This window comes from Neopsephotus bourkii, unplaced genomic scaffold, assembly GCF_033783945.1.
Source record: "Neopsephotus bourkii isolate Nb327-2 ecotype Australia unplaced genomic scaffold, CSIRO-AGI_Nbou_v1 NB_1542, whole genome shotgun sequence".
Classification (NCBI taxonomy): Eukaryota; Metazoa; Chordata; class Aves; order Psittaciformes; family Psittacidae; genus Neopsephotus; species Neopsephotus bourkii.
The window spans coordinates 5,034,616-5,051,940 of NW_026902018.1; the positions used below are offsets into that span (position 1 = coordinate 5,034,616).

The 17,325-nt window shown below is 45.1% G+C and overlaps 1 protein-coding gene across 1 annotated transcript; it reads right to left on the reverse strand.

Annotated features, from left to right (window-relative positions):
• Positions 1-534: 534 nt before the first annotated feature.
• LOC133221648 (T-box-containing protein TBX6L) lies at positions 535-17,099 on the reverse strand. Its single transcript, XM_061370718.1, has 10 exons — positions 16,004-17,099; positions 12,432-12,758; positions 8,028-8,172; positions 6,967-7,069; positions 6,370-6,534; positions 5,917-6,063; positions 5,341-5,411; positions 4,103-4,194; positions 3,119-3,311; positions 535-2,481 (listed from the first exon to the last, which is right to left on the reverse strand). The coding sequence occupies exons 2-10, from the start codon at positions 12,445-12,447 to the stop codon at positions 2,055-2,057; spliced, it is 1,359 nt and encodes a 452-aa protein (XP_061226702.1). The 5' UTR covers positions 12,448-12,758; positions 16,004-17,099; the 3' UTR covers positions 535-2,054.
• Between the last annotated feature and the right edge of the window lie 226 nt (positions 17,100-17,325).

The window sequence follows — 17,325 nt, forward strand, 5'->3', positions numbered from 1 at the left end:
ATGGTCAAAGGCAGAATGTTCTTCTTGCCCGCAGCCTTTTGCAGCTGAGCTGCCTTCAGGCATTTGCACAGCAGCAAATCACAATATCCTAGGGTTACAAACAATCTCCTCTGCATTTTTTTTCCCCCAACCAGATTTCTTTTCAGCCAGTTGCTTGTACCCACACGTGTCATGCACAGCAGGTATAAATCACTACTGGCCAGGGGGCTGCCAGGGGAGAGGCTAATAGGGTATTACATGCATAGACTGTGGTGAAGCCTGACCTTTATTCAGACGCTGCACATCTTCACATCCTGTGAAGCTGAGGGGAAGTATTTGGCTGATCTGTATGTCTCATAATTGTGCTACAAAAGCAGTTATCGATGCATGATTTAAATAACAAAGCAGCAATTGTAGTTGAGTTTCACAGATTTATAGGGCTACTTTTCAAAGTCATTTTAACAATAATAAACATGGCTCAACACCTCTACCCTATGCACATGCACACTGCCGAGCTGGTACCCAAACAGACGCAGCCATTCCTGGTGTATGCACTGGCCACAAACCCAAGCAGGACTGCTCATAGACCACATCTTGCTGCACATACAGAGGGAAAACCATCTGGCATACACAATAAATGACACACTTCATTGCCTACTGATGGCTACAGGCCACAGAGCAGTTTATTTAAAGTGTTACAAGAAAACATTCCCTAAATAACACCTAGGAACGTGTCTGTTCTCCCTGAGAAGCAAAGAGGAAGAGCCTGTCTCATACAAGACCCCATTGCCAGGGCCATTCTGCCACTTGGGCAAAGAGGGATGCTCCCCCCTTCTAACATGATGAAAAGAAATCCTCTTTGCAAGGCAGCATACAGGCTGCTCAGTGGCAGAACAGCTCCTCCCCACGATGGGGCCACAGAGGTGAGGGAGCTGAAACTCCTCTTATAACTGAACCTGGAAGCAGATCCCTACAGACCCCCAGACAGCAAAAGATGACTTTGCTGACCAGCAGTGCAGCACACAGCTCAGTGCCTACAGGGTATTAACTGAAGTATATTCCTGATGAGCAATGCCAGGCTGGTGAGAACTGCCTGTCGACAAAGCTCGCTCAGAGTGTAGCACAATAACAACAACTATAAATTATATTCTCGTGGGGCTGCAAGGGGTGGAAGCAGGATGAAAAGGTCATAGTGAAAGATTTCCTTTCCCTTGAAAGGAAGAGATTGAGAGGCACAGCCAGCAGTGCTGTTTGTGGCCCTGTTTCTGACCAGCACAGGCCTTTGTAACCCCCCAGAGCAGCCCCACACACCCTGAACAACCTCCCTCCACCACCAGCAGAAAGAAAAGTGTTTCACTAACCTCGAATCTAGGGGTGACAGAAGAGGGCACAGGGGACATGCAGACACAACACACAGCCTTGCTGCTGCTTCTCCTGAACGGGACAAACTCTTCCCTGCCTGCAGGAGCCACTCCTGCACTCCAGACACACAGGTGTTGCTGTGCATTACTCTTGTATGCTGCTGGAAGAAAGGCAAGACTCTAACTTTAGTTTGACTACACTAAGTGAGGAAACTGCTCAAGGGGACACCAGGATTGCTTGGTTCATCTCTGCAATAATTCTCTACAGCTTTTTGGCCACCTGGACAGTTTATTGAAACTCTTCAGCCTCTATCTCCTTGCATGCAAGTCCTGGGAGGAAGAGATTTTTGGAAACAGCCAAACGTGAGACGCAAACAGGCTGGGTCTGAGAGCTCATCAGCTCTTTAAGTATTGCTCTGGAGCTCCTGCAGTTTCCTACTCCTGCTGAAAAACACCCCAACATTGCAGAACACATTTATTCAGCCAGACCCACAGTGCCATGGCCAGGCAGTCACCAGTTTTGCTGTTGCTTGTGAAACATAGCGAGGGTTGTTGTGCAAGGCAATAAGGAAGTGAAGGTGTCCCATGCTACTGCTTGCAGCAATACCTCTTTGCCTTGTGTACGAAAGGCTTCAAAAGGTCAACACCCCAGAGCAGATTTGATCTCATTTACAGTTTTCTTTCAGTTTTTTCATTGGGAAGGGTCCTCCCAGTTCACCAGCAGGCATAGGGGAACAGAGGGTACTGGCTCCACTCTGCCATGGTCCCATGGGCATGTCCAGGAGCCCCCTGTGTATTGTACTCTGTGGAGAAGGCCGAGTAGCTCATTGCCCTGTACTGGCTGTGGGAAGGCACCATCCACTGGCCAAGGCCTTGCTCGGTGCCATAGGGACTGTACATGGGCGCTCGGGCCCCGGGTTTCCCGACAGAGTCTAGAGCCATGTTCACCACTCCTGTGTAGTCCTGGGGAGGAGGCAGAGGCGGGGGGAGAGGAGGCAGGTTGGTGAAGCCCTCTGGGAGCTGTTTGGAGTCGTGCTCAGGCACTGTGGAGAGATCCAAGGCATGGCACCTTGCCCGGAAGTCGTTCAAGGTTGTGGCATCGCGGGTGGGAAGCTGCTGGCTGTCCCCAGCTTCATGGAACCTGAGGCCCGAGGGCAGAGACAAGACTGAGTCAAAGCTACCGCAGTGGGAAACCACTGAAAACCCACACAGATCCCCTGGGGAAGGCAGGGCAAGGTTTTAGCATGCCTTCTTCCCCTTGCTTACTGCTTCATCTCACTGGTAGTGTGGATTTTAGTCCAAGCCTTGATGTCACTTACACAGAAAATCTTAACGCCAGAGGAGGTAAGCCCAGAGTAGGTGAGTTCTGGCTCAGTTCTAGTCTGGGCTCACTATAACTCATGCCTGAATTTGCAATGATAAGGAGGAGGGAAAAATCATTGGAGCCCTGCCACTCCTCCAACACACTTCCTCCAAAGGACAGGCAAGCTCTGCAGTACAGAGCTGGCTGGGAGAGCATTTCAGGACAAGGAAATAAAATGCGTTACAAAGACATGAGTATGCCCAGAATCAGTGGGTTTGAAGGAACACAGAAAGGCTTTGTTGTGGAGCTATCTCCATGCTAATTTAGCACCTATCACCCAGGTATGCTGCCCAACAGAAAGACATCCTTCCCTACTCCCACTGGCTGTTTTTCTTAGGGAATACTCAGTAGAAAAGGAGGAATCCCATCAGTTGAAGTGAGGCTTTGGACATGAGCACCAGGAGGTGGGACTCACCGATATGTTTGGTAGGATGGCGTAGGCACTTGCTGCTCTCTGGCCAGACCCTCCCTCTGGTCAGCGGGCCCGGGGGATGCTGCAGGAAAGGCCTGGCTGCTGTTCTGCTCTGAGACCCAGAAGGGGTATCCACTGCTGACCACCACAGGGTTACTCTCTTCCTTCACATCCACATTCTCATCTTTCTCAAAATCTGACTCACAGCAGGGAAAAGAAAGAATGGGGAAAAAAATGAGAAGGGGGGAAGAGAAAGCCAGAGCTCACAGTGGTTTATTGGCAGCTGCACTGATGGCAGGATGGTGAAAGAAAATGCACTAATGCCTCTTCTGCAGGCATACTGTCTTAAAGTGACTGTCTTAGAACTTTCCAGCTTCCTTCTTTCCTTACACTGCATTCAGTCCTGCCCTGTCCTCTCTCCTTGGTTATGCTACTGCTAGCAGCACTGTGAACTAGAGCAAGAAACGATCAAGCCTAAAAGCAAACTAACAAACAGTCTAAGTTGGGGTTTGTTGGTTTTTTGGTTTTTGTTTTGGCTGGTTTTGGGTTTGGGTTTTTTTGTTTTTTTAACAGTATCAGTTCTCACATCTGCATCCCAACCCAGCTGCACAAACACTGCACAAACACAAAAACTGCTGGCACACTGGGGAGAACCAAGAAAGCAATGGGTGATACTGCAATCTCATGTCACTATTGAAACATTATGAAAGCACAGCCTACTATCATGCATGGTCACAAAGCACAGCCAGGCTGGCAGGCTGGTGAGAGAGCTGACGAGGTGTCAGTAATGACAAGTGACTTGTCAGGAGTCTCCTGTGGATCAGCCCCAGACCCAGAGTCAGAGGCTCAAAGCCATACACAGCACTCTTTAGGGACTCCACATAGGCCACTTTCCCCACAGAGGGGGCTATGTTGCTGTTTCTTTTCCTTTCTGCTGCCCAGGCACTGCTGGAAATCATTCTCTGGGTTTGTTGTGATCAATATTACCACGTTCCTCTGCACCAGACTCCTTTTCCTCAGGTAGCTTCCTCTTCTGGCCCTTGGCTGGACTAGGCTTCTGGCATTTGGCTCGTCCTTCCCTGGAAAGAAACAAGACATGGGGGTAGTTTGTATGTAAGCTGTTTGCCTAGACAAATACGTGAGGGATGCTGTACAAGCCCTGGAAGACAAAAATGGGATGAATCTCTCTGAGTGTGTGTTACACCTCTCCTAGCAAAGCACCCTGACAGGCCCATGGGGAATACACTTACCACAGTGGAATTATAGGGTTAGCCATACTGCCTGCCATCTGTGTGTGAGAGCCCTCACCCTGCAGAGTTCTGGGGATACATTGGTGAAGGAGCTCCCTGCTCCATGTTTGTACAAAAGGCACAATCAACATGGAAACTCAGCACCAGAGGTTTTGGCACTGTTTGGAAGTAAAGTCCGATGCTGGATATACATGCTATGCACATAGGTACAAGTAAAGTAGGGTGGGTCTTCTGCTTGAAAGCAGCTTTTTCCTAACTGTAAAACGAGTCTAAGCTTAGTCAGAAATGATCCTAATACAGGAGGAAAAAAACTCCATGACATTTTCAAAATTTAAGTAAAAAAGACTCAGTTTTGGCCTTTTTCATCAGGAAATGAGGTATTTTTCAGGCATAAAGTAATACAAAACAGAATCTAAGATATTTTTGTAACATTTTCTGCTTGGAAAAAAACCATTTTTTTCCTTCTCTATTGCCAATCTATGGTTACATTTAAGCTTTTTTTTCTCATCTCATCCACTGGCTGCTCTCAGACCAGACAGAAGATCTCACTAACACTGGTACCCATTTTCCCTCTTGCAGACAAAAGCTCCTGTTGGAAGAGACACTTTTCCACACATACAGAAAGATGAGGGACTTCCAAATGTCAGAATCAAGCTGATCTTAAAGAGACTTAGTGATTTGCTGTGGACTCCTGTTATCACTGCTATACACATGTCAGACTCCAGCCTAGCTCCAATTTGCAAGGGAATGCAGGTCTCACATTTGTCACACCTCCCACATTTCTGTAGGAAATCTTCTCCCACACCCTAAGTCTCCTGGGAGGATGCTGCACAGGAGGACATCATTCCCAGATACAGGCAAGTGCAGTGTGCACAGCCCAGCAGGCTCTGCAGAGATGGGTGGTCTAGTTTGCTCAATGGTCTTGGGTAAAATTCACAAGTGAAGTTCAGTTATAAAGATGAAAAAACAGTTTACCTTCGCGTGTTCTTCCCATGCTCACGGAAACCTTTAGCAAATGGGTTGTTGTCAATCTTGAGCTTTGTAATCTTAAAACAAAAGGAACAAGATTCAGTTTCATGGTGACTGGTTGGGTTATTTACTGTTTCAAGACCTTCGCATCATTATCTATCACAAGAGCTTGTCTGAGGGCCCTTGCCACAGTACCTGAGCTCTCCCAGCAGCTCCCATTATTTGTTAGGAACTGACATACAGAGATGAGTTACTTTTTGCCAGAGCCAGCAGGGATTTGAGTGGGATTTACCTGACTAGAGAAATGTATAGGGACAGTATCTGTATGTGGACTTTTGCCCATACTTTTTATTTCATTTAGGGTTCTGTTAATCACTGACAGCACACAATACTTAATTAAGGTGCATGATTCATCGCATCGCAGAATAGATGTTTTCCACAGGAACCATAATGTGCCTATTTCTTCCCACTGTCCATCATAGCCACCCAGGGTGAGAAGCTTGGAAAGAGACACCTCCCTCTACAAGACTTCTAAGGATAGTATTTATCAACTTGTCCAAAAACAGTACTTGCACGCTGTACCTGCTCATTTTGGTAGGCAGTAACAGAAGTGAAGACAGTCTCAGGGAAGCTGAAGACCTGGAAGATGCTCCAGCGGACACTGAAGAGGTCATCTGCCTGCACAATGTGGAAGCGAGGCTTGTAACGGTGCATGGAGTGCAGGATGATCTGGAGACATAGGAGAAAGTTTCCATGTGCAACCACTGCCAACCCACTGTGCAAAGTCTTCTGTAGGGGCTTTATTTCAAACCAGGGATGCCTGCCTGTGACTGGTGTCTCCACCATGCCTTTACAGCACAGTAAAACAGTACAGAGTAAAGCCTTACCTAACAGGTAGTTAAGAGGGCACAAGGGCACTTGAATATATTTAAATTTCCACATGATCTAATTTCTCACAAATCTCACTTATGCCCTGTAACATTCATTTGTAATGAATTCCAAGACAGCACAACACAAAGGCCAGCTACAACCTACGTGCCCATGTTGATCCAGAGTGTTGTTGGTGAGCTTCAGTTTTTGGAAGGAGACAGGTTCTTTCATCCAGTGGCTGCCAGGAGCTGGGGAATCTGGGTGGACGTAGGTGCGACAAGGGAGCTGGGGCTCTGCTTTTCCAGCAACTTCCCACTGATCTTTATTCCACTGTAAAGGGAAACACAGAAATCTAGAGCTTAAAACAAAAACCTATTTTCATTACAACTTTGCTTCACTGTCAATTTAGTGGCCTCCCCTGAAGCACAAGTAGCAAATTCTCTTAAGAGCTATGATCCTGTTAACAAAAGAGCTCCCATTTTAGGCCTCATTCTTCCTCCCTTTCTCCCAGCAGCTGCCAGAGAAGTCCGATATTAATCATGATTAATATTGTACCACTTACAGTGAAAATCAGTTACCTTTCCAGCTGCTCCCCCAGCAAAACTGACAAATAAACTCAAGAGAGGGATAAGATCCACCAATTACTTCTACACTTTGTCCAAAGACAATTTATTTATCGGCCTGTCCAGTGAAGCATAAAGATTAATCTACTTCTAACAAAGGTGGAAGGACAGCATAAATTCTATTATTTAAAGCACTCACCTTGTACCTGAAGTTGTCCATTGGAACAAAATCTACCAGCATGAGGTACTTGGCATAAGGGATTAAGCCAGAGACTTTGATTTTGCACTGTGGAAACATTCGTCTGAAGGAGAAATGAAATGGACAGTATAAGGATTTCTCTATAAAGTGGCTACTGTCTCATGATCAAGAAGCATGTCATGTTTACTCACTACTGTGCCAAGTTCTGGTAGCCATAATTCTACAGGCCACCTACTGAACATTTTTCTATCTAGTCCTGTGGGTTTAGGTAGAACAGACACTAACAGGGCAGCAGTCACTGAAGGCCTGACACTGTTGCTGCTTTTGTTCTTCTGATTCCTATAACACAACAGTGGGAAACTTAAAAGAAAACATTGGGAATTTGCACCTAGTTCCGAGCAGCTATCACAGACCTGGAGGATAGATTAGAGCATTTTCTAGCGTGGGTAGAAAACGTGCTCTCATAAGAGCACATCTAGTTTTCTGTTCCAGTACTCCCTGCCACCACTTTCATCTTCTGACTCTGCAAAAAAGCTTTGACACCTACCTTCCTATCCAAAGGGATTAATTTAGCTCACAGCAGCTTTGACATACTACATTACAATCTCACAACTTCATATTCTTTCACTGCAAGCTCCACAATGCATGATTCATTTGGATTTCAGAAGAGTCTGCACGCACAGATCATTACTATTCTACACCATGTTCTTGTCTGCAAATGCAGCCTCAAACACAGGTATTTACTGCCCAACTCCTGCTGCCTGTGACTGAGGCAAAAGAAGCCCAGGGCACCATCCTGAGCAACCGCCTAGGGACAGGAAGAACAGTGTTAAGTGGCGAGATAAGAGTACAGAAGTTTTCTCAGCATATCAGCCACACAGTGACCTTTTGCACTTCACAGTTTGGACTTCTATGACATCCTTGAAAGCACAATTCCTCTGTCAGGGGCACGGAGATGTGCAGTTAGCTACAAAACTAGTCAAAAGGCCACCATTCAAAACATGGGATTTTGACAACAGCCTGCAGAGCTGTGGTGTGGACAGCTGTCCTGCTCCCCTCACCTGCCCGATTTGGTGATGATCATCTCAGTTCCTATCTGATGAAACTTCATCCAGAGATCCATGTCCTCAAGGGTGACCGTAATGGAGCTCTGTGGGTAGTGCTCCAGGCTGGGGGAAGGAAGGGCCTCACATGGCACTTTCATGTCTACCAAGAGAGGGAGAAATAATTTCAATGGGCAGGAGGAGAGATGACACAAAACAGCTTCTGCTCAGGGCCAGGGCCCTGAGACACAACACCCACATCAGCTCTCCCAGTACCCCCCAGTGCCAGCTCCCTGAATTTCACACACTGTTGTAAGATGGGGTCTGTGCATCTGTCCATCACTCTTCTGTCTGGCCACAGTACATCTCAACCCCAAACTACTGTGCAGTGCACCACACTGGTTCAGCTCAGGGAGCTGAATGCCATGATTTTACCCATGAAGAGTCCAGGTGCTGCAAAGAAGTAGAGAGTCTGCACCACAACAAACCTCTTACAGAAAAGCCATTATGTTTTATCTAAGCCTTTTTGTTATTTAGCAGGCTCAGAAGGCAAAAAGGCTTCTCCAGCAGGCTTGGGTTTAGCAGGTAAATTATCTTGTAAAGATTTATGTGTTGCACAAACTCAACCCGACTTACTTTGTTCCAAAACTCACACTGGCAGGCAGCCATAATCCACTTGCATTCCTGATCAAGGCTACATGAAACACTTTACCAAGAGAACAGAATGAATGATGAAAGGATTGAAGATTTTAAGTGTACCAGTGGGCAATGGAAGAAAATGACAGGTAGGTGGTAGCAGAGGTGAAAAATCTCTCGAGAGGGCAAAGAAGGGAGAGACAGGAGACCCGAATCTAAGTGAGGGCAAGGAGAGAGGGAGGTGACAGAGCCAGACCATGGAACACTCTGAAAAGAGGACGACTAGTCTGAGCTGGACTTGGAGATGGAGACCACTGAGGAGCCTGTGACGGTGGTGGAAGGTGCCTCTTCAGTAACACACCACGGCACTTCAGAGGTGCTGCCTGCAGTATGCCTGCACTTTCTATTACAGGCAGAGGACTAACTATGGTCCTCGGAAAGAGGAAGGGAAACTATTTTGGAGGAACATTTTGGTGCTGGTGGCACCTACCACCCCTGTAAAGCTGTTTGAATCTAAAACCTCCTATAGGCATTCTTAACTGTATTGTAACACACACAAGATTGCTGCTGCCACAGTTTAATTTTAGGTGAAAACATGACCTGGTATAGCTACTGATGGCTTGATTTCTTACCCAGCAGGGCTTCACAAACACTGCCCTGCGGTACCAGCCAGGTATTGATAAGCCTGCTGGACACAGGGACACTCAGAGCAGCAGTGCCAGCAGGCCACTTACGCTGGGTGAGGTGTTAAAAGCCATGCACCGCTATTTGTGTAAAAGAGAGACACTTTTCTGTCTCTCACCCTGATGAGACCTTATTCAGAACATACCAGAAATAAGGGAATTTTCACCTCGTTACAGCTTTTCTGAGCAACATCTTCAAAAGAACAAGCATGAAAAGTAGACAACTATTTCCAGAGAAATCAGCTTTTGTGCAGGAAGCAGTATCTTTCCACAAAAACAACCCAGTGTGAGTCTAAGGGGTTCTTTCAGAAGTAAAAAAAGTATTTAAGAATTAAAAAAAAACCCAAACCCATTTAAATGTAATTTTGTCAGTTTGTAAAGGTCTTTAGGCATTTAAAAAAATATATCCTCTACCCTTTTTCTGCTTTGATCCAACATTAATGAACTGGCTAAGAAGTGACACCTAGTTTGCTCACCAAGATTAGCTTGTTAACATCTTCTTACTAAAGCTTCCCCCATATCCTCTTGCAAAGACATGAAAGCTGCCATGAGACGATGCATTCGGTAGCTCAATGCAGCACGTGTATCAAAAGGAGTTACAATAAAATTGGGCTGATTTCCCACAGGAGTCATCCAGTCACAGATACATGCAAACAGATTTTGCTTAGCTAGACAGATGCTCACTCCTTCCCCAAATTAATTTCAGCATTAAGTTTTTGTAGGCAAATTCCAATGCCATTAAACGAGTCCTTATTGAGGGGAGACTTTCAATGGAATCAAGAGGAATTGAGGTGAAAGGAGTTCAATACTAAATTAAAAATCAAAAGTCAGATGTTATAATCTGTTTTTTTACCAGAATGAATCCACAATTCACCTGTATGAATGAAATACTACAGCAGACAGGGAAAAAGAGCTGTGCATACAATAAACACTGCAACAAAGATTCTAAAATATAGTTATTGTCTTTTGCCCTGCAGGTTTTGTGTGCAGTCTGAGGCTGAAAAACAGGACATTAACAGTTTGCATGGGATCTGGACCCCAGCAGTGGTGTGAGCTTGCTAATGGATCCACACAGCTTTCTACACACTCATGTGCAATTGGCTTCAGCCAGAAGATCCACTCTGGATTTCCTTTGCACAGCCAGAGGCTGGCTTGCAAGGCACTTCTAATTCACTCCTACTTTGTGCCTATGTAACTAATGGTAAGACTCACACCCACATCTCCCCCACAATGATGCCTGTATGTTGGAATTACAGTAGAAAGGTTTGTGGCAGGGTGTCCAAGCACTGAACCCAACTTGTTAAAGCTGTACTTTTATTGTTTTCTCTTCTCTGTAACTCAGCTTTTAAGTACTATCTGAAAGAGATTTAAGTATTTTGCAAGAATTTCAGATCTATTTTAAAAGCATTACATTATCATAATTGTGGTGCCACTGCACGTGGCACACTTTAAAACATATTCCTTATGCTAAGATGAGGTTGAAAAAGAAGACTGCTGCTGTAACAAAGACACGGAAAATTAAGTGATCTTTAATCTCTTCCATGCTTAATTTTAAGTCTTATGCAAATATGAGCAGCTTGTCCTTCAGCTTCTGCATCTAGGCTGTGCATATCTCTTTCTATCTTGAAGGTGAAGAGAAAAGGAAATGAGAGACAATTTGGTAATGCTTGCAGGGGAAATAAGATCTTTGGATAGGAGATGCTGGAGTATAATGCACTCACCTAAAGCAGCCCCTCAATTAATTGTCAATAACTGGGACAATATTATATCAGAAAATTCGTTGCAGCCTACCAAAACTATATGGGTTGGGGTTTGCAATAGTGGGAAAACTCCAACAAGGCAAAAGGTATGCTGCTTACCTTCACTAAAACCAGTTATTATTTACATTTGTTGCTGTTATCTTCTGAGGGAGGAAGTCACTGACAGCTATGCAGTGTCCACAAGGAAGAAATGCACATCAGTATATAAAGCTACCTGAGAAACTAATTTGCCAACAACCAAAAAACAGCCCATGTTCTCCCATCTTATAAATAGAGACACTCCAACCCTCTGGAGGGAACCTCATTTCTCAGAAAGCATTTTGGCAGTAATCAAAGTATGCTGCTTCTACAAATACAACTGTTTCACCTCTCAAACGCACCTAGTCATAACCTTGAATATTTCTGCCTTAAGGGGTCATACACCAGAAACAACTCAGTAAGAAAATGAGGCGACTTCTGCAATAGTTGCAACCTTTAACATGGTAAAATACCATAATACAGTTTATATTTTTCATTGTTGCTTATTTGCTTTTCAACTCAAAATTCTTTTGAAGTGGCAGGAATCATTAGGAGTCAGATCAACACAGTGTGGACTGCTTATAAAAACCCAAAACAACAGTAATGATGGAAACTATCTGATTCATTTTGCTTAGGACTGAAACAACACCTTGCAGAGGTATAGAAATTAAGTTGAGAATACCCAGCCAACTCTAATTTACGCATACAATCTAGGTAAATAGTTGTTTCTCAGTGCCGATCTGTCACTGTGCCCAGTTTGATCATGCCACACACAGAAGAGGTGTCCATGAAATGGACTGATGAAGAAAAACCCAAAGGAAATCATAAAAATCCTGTGTTTGGGCATGAACCTGGCAGAGGGGGATATGCCTGCTTTCAAAGGGCAGAGAAAAAAAACAAAAGAAAAAGCAAATAGTTTGTATCAGGACATTACTTGCACTATAACAAGTATTTCCAAACCTTCTGTGGCCTTCAACTTGAAGGAACTCAAAGTACTTTGCAGACAACATACAGATAACACCTCTAACCTTCATGAACAATCACTGTGACACAGACAACGGAGTTTTGGGCACAACTGTGAGTAAACCTTCACTACCTTCTGAAAGGTCTTTCAAAGCTCACAAATAACACTCAAACCCACAATTTCTCACCCATTCCTACCAAAACCACTCATTTTATAAATCCTCTCCAGCCATACACACACTAGTATAAATGCTGGTAATGCTTCAGGAGCACTTGTTCTCTTTCTAAAATGACTGTGCACACTCGGCATAAGTCTAGGATCTTTCCACATAATAAGGAAAAGGAGGGAGTCCTTTACTTACCTGGTAAAGCTTGCATTTTGCCATGTACTGTGGCGTCTAGGAGCTTGCACGGTCAGGAGAGCCACCAAAGTTCTTACAAGGGATGCCAAAATAGTCCAGTTCAAAAGCAGGTCTGATTTCCTGAAGCAAGCAAAAGCCCTTCCTTCTGAGATCCAGTGTCAAGAATGACCAGGATGAGGATGGGACTCCAAGCACAGCTAGCCAAGGTGAGTTCCTGTTTTATGGAGGCTAATGAGCAGGGAGGAGCTTCTGGCCAGGGCTGTCCCCTTGCGATCCTTTGATGTCCAAAGGGACAAAGAGAGGAAGGATCTGCAGCAATGGCTGGGGCTAAGGGAAGAAAATCAAAGAGAATTAACATGGCTTTGACATACAGGAAACCCTATAGGGGAAATGCACTTTGATTTACTGCTAACACACTTTTAAACAAATAGAGACAAGACCAAAACCATCAGTTAAAGACTTACCTACAAAATGAAAAAAAAAAAAAAAATAATCCCTTAAGCAGCAAGCAGGAAAAAAATTCCTTCTGGCTATTCCATGGATTTAATATAAATTTCATTGCAAAGCACAGAATAACTCTTGATTTCTGGTATCAGAATCAGGACTGTATTGAGCTTGTTCCTTCCCAAGTGGGTGATTAAGTCTGTGGTAAAGTTTGCTCTCACAACTGGGATGCTGCAGCAATGCATTCACTCACCAACAGATGCCTTCTCTACTAACACAAACACGTCTGATGATACAACATTACTTACCTACCCAATCTCTGCATTCATAGCCCCTGAGTGCACAGTTAATTTTCCTACTGCACTGTTTTTCTACAGCAGGGCACTGCATCACATCTGTTCGGAAGCTCAGGACTGAGGCTGCTCTATATGCAGTAACTTTTCAGCTCAGCCCTCCTAGGGTATCATTTTCCTGGCACCCAACTCCTCCGGCTGGCACCTTTCAGGGCTAATGCACGATTCAAAAGCCTCACGGTGGGTCAGGCACTGGTTTTAGGACTTGTTCAAGGCATTGCTCTTACTGAAGGAAGGCTGAGCAGAAACTGAAGGACTTGAACGTTTTCCCTTAATTAGTTTATTCTGCAAGTGTGACCATTAGCTTTTGTACTTATAAGTGCTTACAAGTGCTAAGAGACAGCAATCAAATCTCCTGCTTCGGGGCACAAAACAGCCACTACACCTGGGTTAAGACCATGTTCTATGCATTCACAAACAGAAATGGCTATACTAACATTTACAGGTCGATGATGTTCAAAAGCTGGCAGTCAAAAGCAGGATATCGGTCTCAATGGGCCAGTGTTGGATGCTGCACAGCAAATTTAGGAGCTTGCTGTAAGGCTGCAGCTGATTCCCTCTAGTTTTGCTTCCAATAAACATTTTTTGTCAGTGACATGTAAAACATACTCTGAATTTATTTAGTCGGATCCTATACCCAAGCAACATCCCTTTCATTCTGATTTTACTGCCTTTTGGAGCAGGCAATGCAAGGACAAGGACATGCAAAGAGGACAAAGGAGTTCAATCAGAAGAGGGACTGGCTCTCTTTCAGTAGTATGCTGAATTCCAGGCATCCCAGTACAAGCGGAGAGAGAAAAGCCAGTGCTTAGGATGACAAGGAAGAACATGTAAAAAGAAATATAGGTTAGAGATTCTGAGAAGTCCTGAGAAGGATTTTATAGCAGGAGATGGTCCATCGGCTCCTGGCACCTCTGAAGAACCACATCCACCCTCCCTGACATCCCTTTAAAACTACTGGGTAATACAGAAGACCACAGGCTCTTCTCTTTCAGCTAACTTAGGGTCATCCAGAGCCAAAGAGCCTCAGCACCACTGAGGAGATAACTATAATGTGTTGGAAGAACATCAGCTTATAGCTCAACTGGAGATAATTTATTACATTGTGGAAATGTAAATAGGAAAGGAAAAGGTGAGATGAACACGGTACAAAGGTCAAATCTCTTCTGCTTGCACTTGCACTGCTACTACCAAACAAAAACAAAACAGGATGCAGAAATGCTTTTCTGCTCTGTCACAAAGGGAAAGCCAGCATCAAATCTGCCCCCCACTATATCCTGCTTCTCTAATGCTAGTATTTTAATTGTAGAATGTCAAAAAGACAACCATGATCAGAATCTGAGAAGAAAAAATAGAACAAAAACTGGGTCAGATTCACGCTAGCAGCGATGGATCAACATCCCACACAGTTAGAAACTGCACAACAGCAGCAGCACTGGCAATTTCAGACTCTCCACCTGACAGGAGTGTGGGATGTGTATCATGACATACTGCTTCTTCCAGGAGAAGGTATGAAATGGTCTCCTGCTGCCGCTTCACTCTGCCTATCAGCATGTCTAGAGAACACACATTTGCTACAAGCACTCAAATCCTTTTGGCTTTCCCCAGCTGATTGATGGGGAAGGTGGAGTCATTAATTACCCATGACCAGTTAACAACTAGCTTTCTCCCAGCCATTCCAGTTGCACTGGAAAGGTTTTAAAAGTGGGGACAAAAAAAAAAGTGAATTTGTTACTACTGCTGGAAAGCGTGGCTAACAGGAGCAATCCCCATGAAATTAATCACTAGCAAAGGGGAAATTTAGCACATTACCCCTTGTCGGTCTCTCCATGGAGTGCCCTCAGGCAGTTTGCTGGGAAGTCAGAGGTGAATGTGACGGTGTCTAACAATACACTGGCAAGGCTGAGGGTGTGGAAAGGGATGAGAGACATAGTGGATCTGACATGTGTAAGTCAGTGACATACACAGGTCTGCTCCAAGCTCATTTACAGCAGCAGGTAAAAATCCTGCTGTGCCTAGCTCTAACTGTAGGCTCTCCCCCTATGCTGAAGGGGATGAAGTAGGGCAGTGCAGAAGGGACGGGATGTGTGATGACAAAAGCAGAGGCCACAAAGTTTTGCTTTGCATCTCTTTGAGGAGGTGATTGGAAAGAAACATCCCCCTCTGGGTTTTGTAGTAAGGCAAATGTTTTCTGGCACTTTTCTCACCTTAAGTGAAGCTTTAACCCTTAACACTCAACAGGACCCTACAGGGAACTGGTCTGTGCACATATCCTCCTAACTCTGGGTGATGATCTCACCATCTCTAGCTGGTGTCTGGGGCTCTCAGACCCACAACAGATAACGTGTCAGCTTGCAGGAGGCTCAGGATCTGAGTCTGCAAGTGGCTGCGCAGGATGCCCCACCATCTCTGTCCAGCAGAAATTCCAGGACAATTCCAGGACATTCTGTCTGAGAGCAAGCTCAGGTGTGAGGGATGAAGCTATTGTGAGACTGCTGAAATGCAAGAACAGTCTTTGGAAAGAAACAGTTCTTGGATTATTGCTCATGTATACCAGCACACGGTGCAGTAGCCTGTAATCCAGCAGGGTTGATCAGGACAGAGCAGCTAAACTCTGGCAGCGTAGGCACGGCCTGCATTTGAGCAGCTTTATGAGTAAGTCTCTATGGGTGACTACAGAAATTACAAAAGCCTACAGAGTGTTTTGAGATCCTCTGAAGAAGTAGTAGTACATGTAATTTCCCATCATGTGATAGCATAAGGAACAGTTCTTACCCAGTTCCTTACAGCAGCTCACACAACACAGCATTTTCTTCTGATGGTGGGAAATGGCACGTTTTCCCCTTCTCTTTATGGTTGGATTTTGATAGCTTTTAATCTGGGAAAAGTTGTCTGGTGTCTTCAGGCATGTTCCATGTGCACTGACTGCCCTGCAGATGTTCCTGCCCTGGGAACATGCAGAAGGCAGACCTCAGTAGGGATGAAAACCCCATGCTGAGCCCCAAACTGTATCACCCTCAAACCTGCCCTGTGCTCTCAAAAAGCAAAAATCACATTTGGCAAAACAAAACGGTTGGAGAGGGCCTCTTGGTAGCAGCTCAACGCTAATTCACCACAGGATCCCCGGACCCAGGCACAGTGTGCTGCTGGGACTGGCCACATGCCTCTGCCCACTCCAAGGAGGCTGCATTTTGGCAGTGAGGGGTCTGCGCTGGAAGGGAACGTGTGAAAGTGGCTCATGTAAATGAAAAGTTGTACATTATGAGTTTAACACAAGGCTTTTCCTCTTGTGGATTGAAGTATCTGGTCACAAAGCTGTGCTCCTGAACTAAAGAGGACGCTCTTCTGTCTTCCCGTTTATCATATCCGCCCTCCTGCAGCCCTGCTGGAATATGCACCCTTCTCCCAGCAGTCAGTTAGCATTAGGACAAGAAGAGAAACACTTAGCAGCCACTTAACACTAAAGACTGAGTTTGGCCTCAAAGGCTACAGTCCAGAGTCAAATGCAAAATATGTCTGTCTAGAGCTCTTTCAAGTCTTCACAGACTCCTGATGTTAGGTGCACTGTTTTCCTGTCAGCTCTTTGTGTTTCCCAGACAGGGCTCAGCACCGTCCCACTCAAATCCACAAAAAATACATACTGAAAGGACTTTACAGCAGCAAGAGCCACACAGCACAGGAAAGGGCCACCAAGCAGCACCGTGTAAGAAAGCTCTGCCTTTCCCCTCCTGCATGGGGAAGGCTCTCTCCCCCCCGCACCTGGGGAGACAGCAACCCTGCCAGAACCCACCGTTCTCCATCAGGAGCCATAAAGGACCAGCCTTAGAAAACAGGCAGCAAATAGCTCTGCCTTAACATCCATACAGAAGTACATCGACATTTATATTCATATGCGAAAGTACATGAACTGACACCATCAATCACAGCCACTACTTTTCCCTGTAATCCCTAATCTGCCCAGATTTTTTTACCTCCCCGTTCTTCTTATGTAGGCAAATTACTCATACTCATTCTTTGTTGCAGTCACAGGCCAGGGGACAAGCTCCAGGCAGGATCCCTGTAATCCCTAATCTGCCCAGATTTTTTACCTCCCCGTT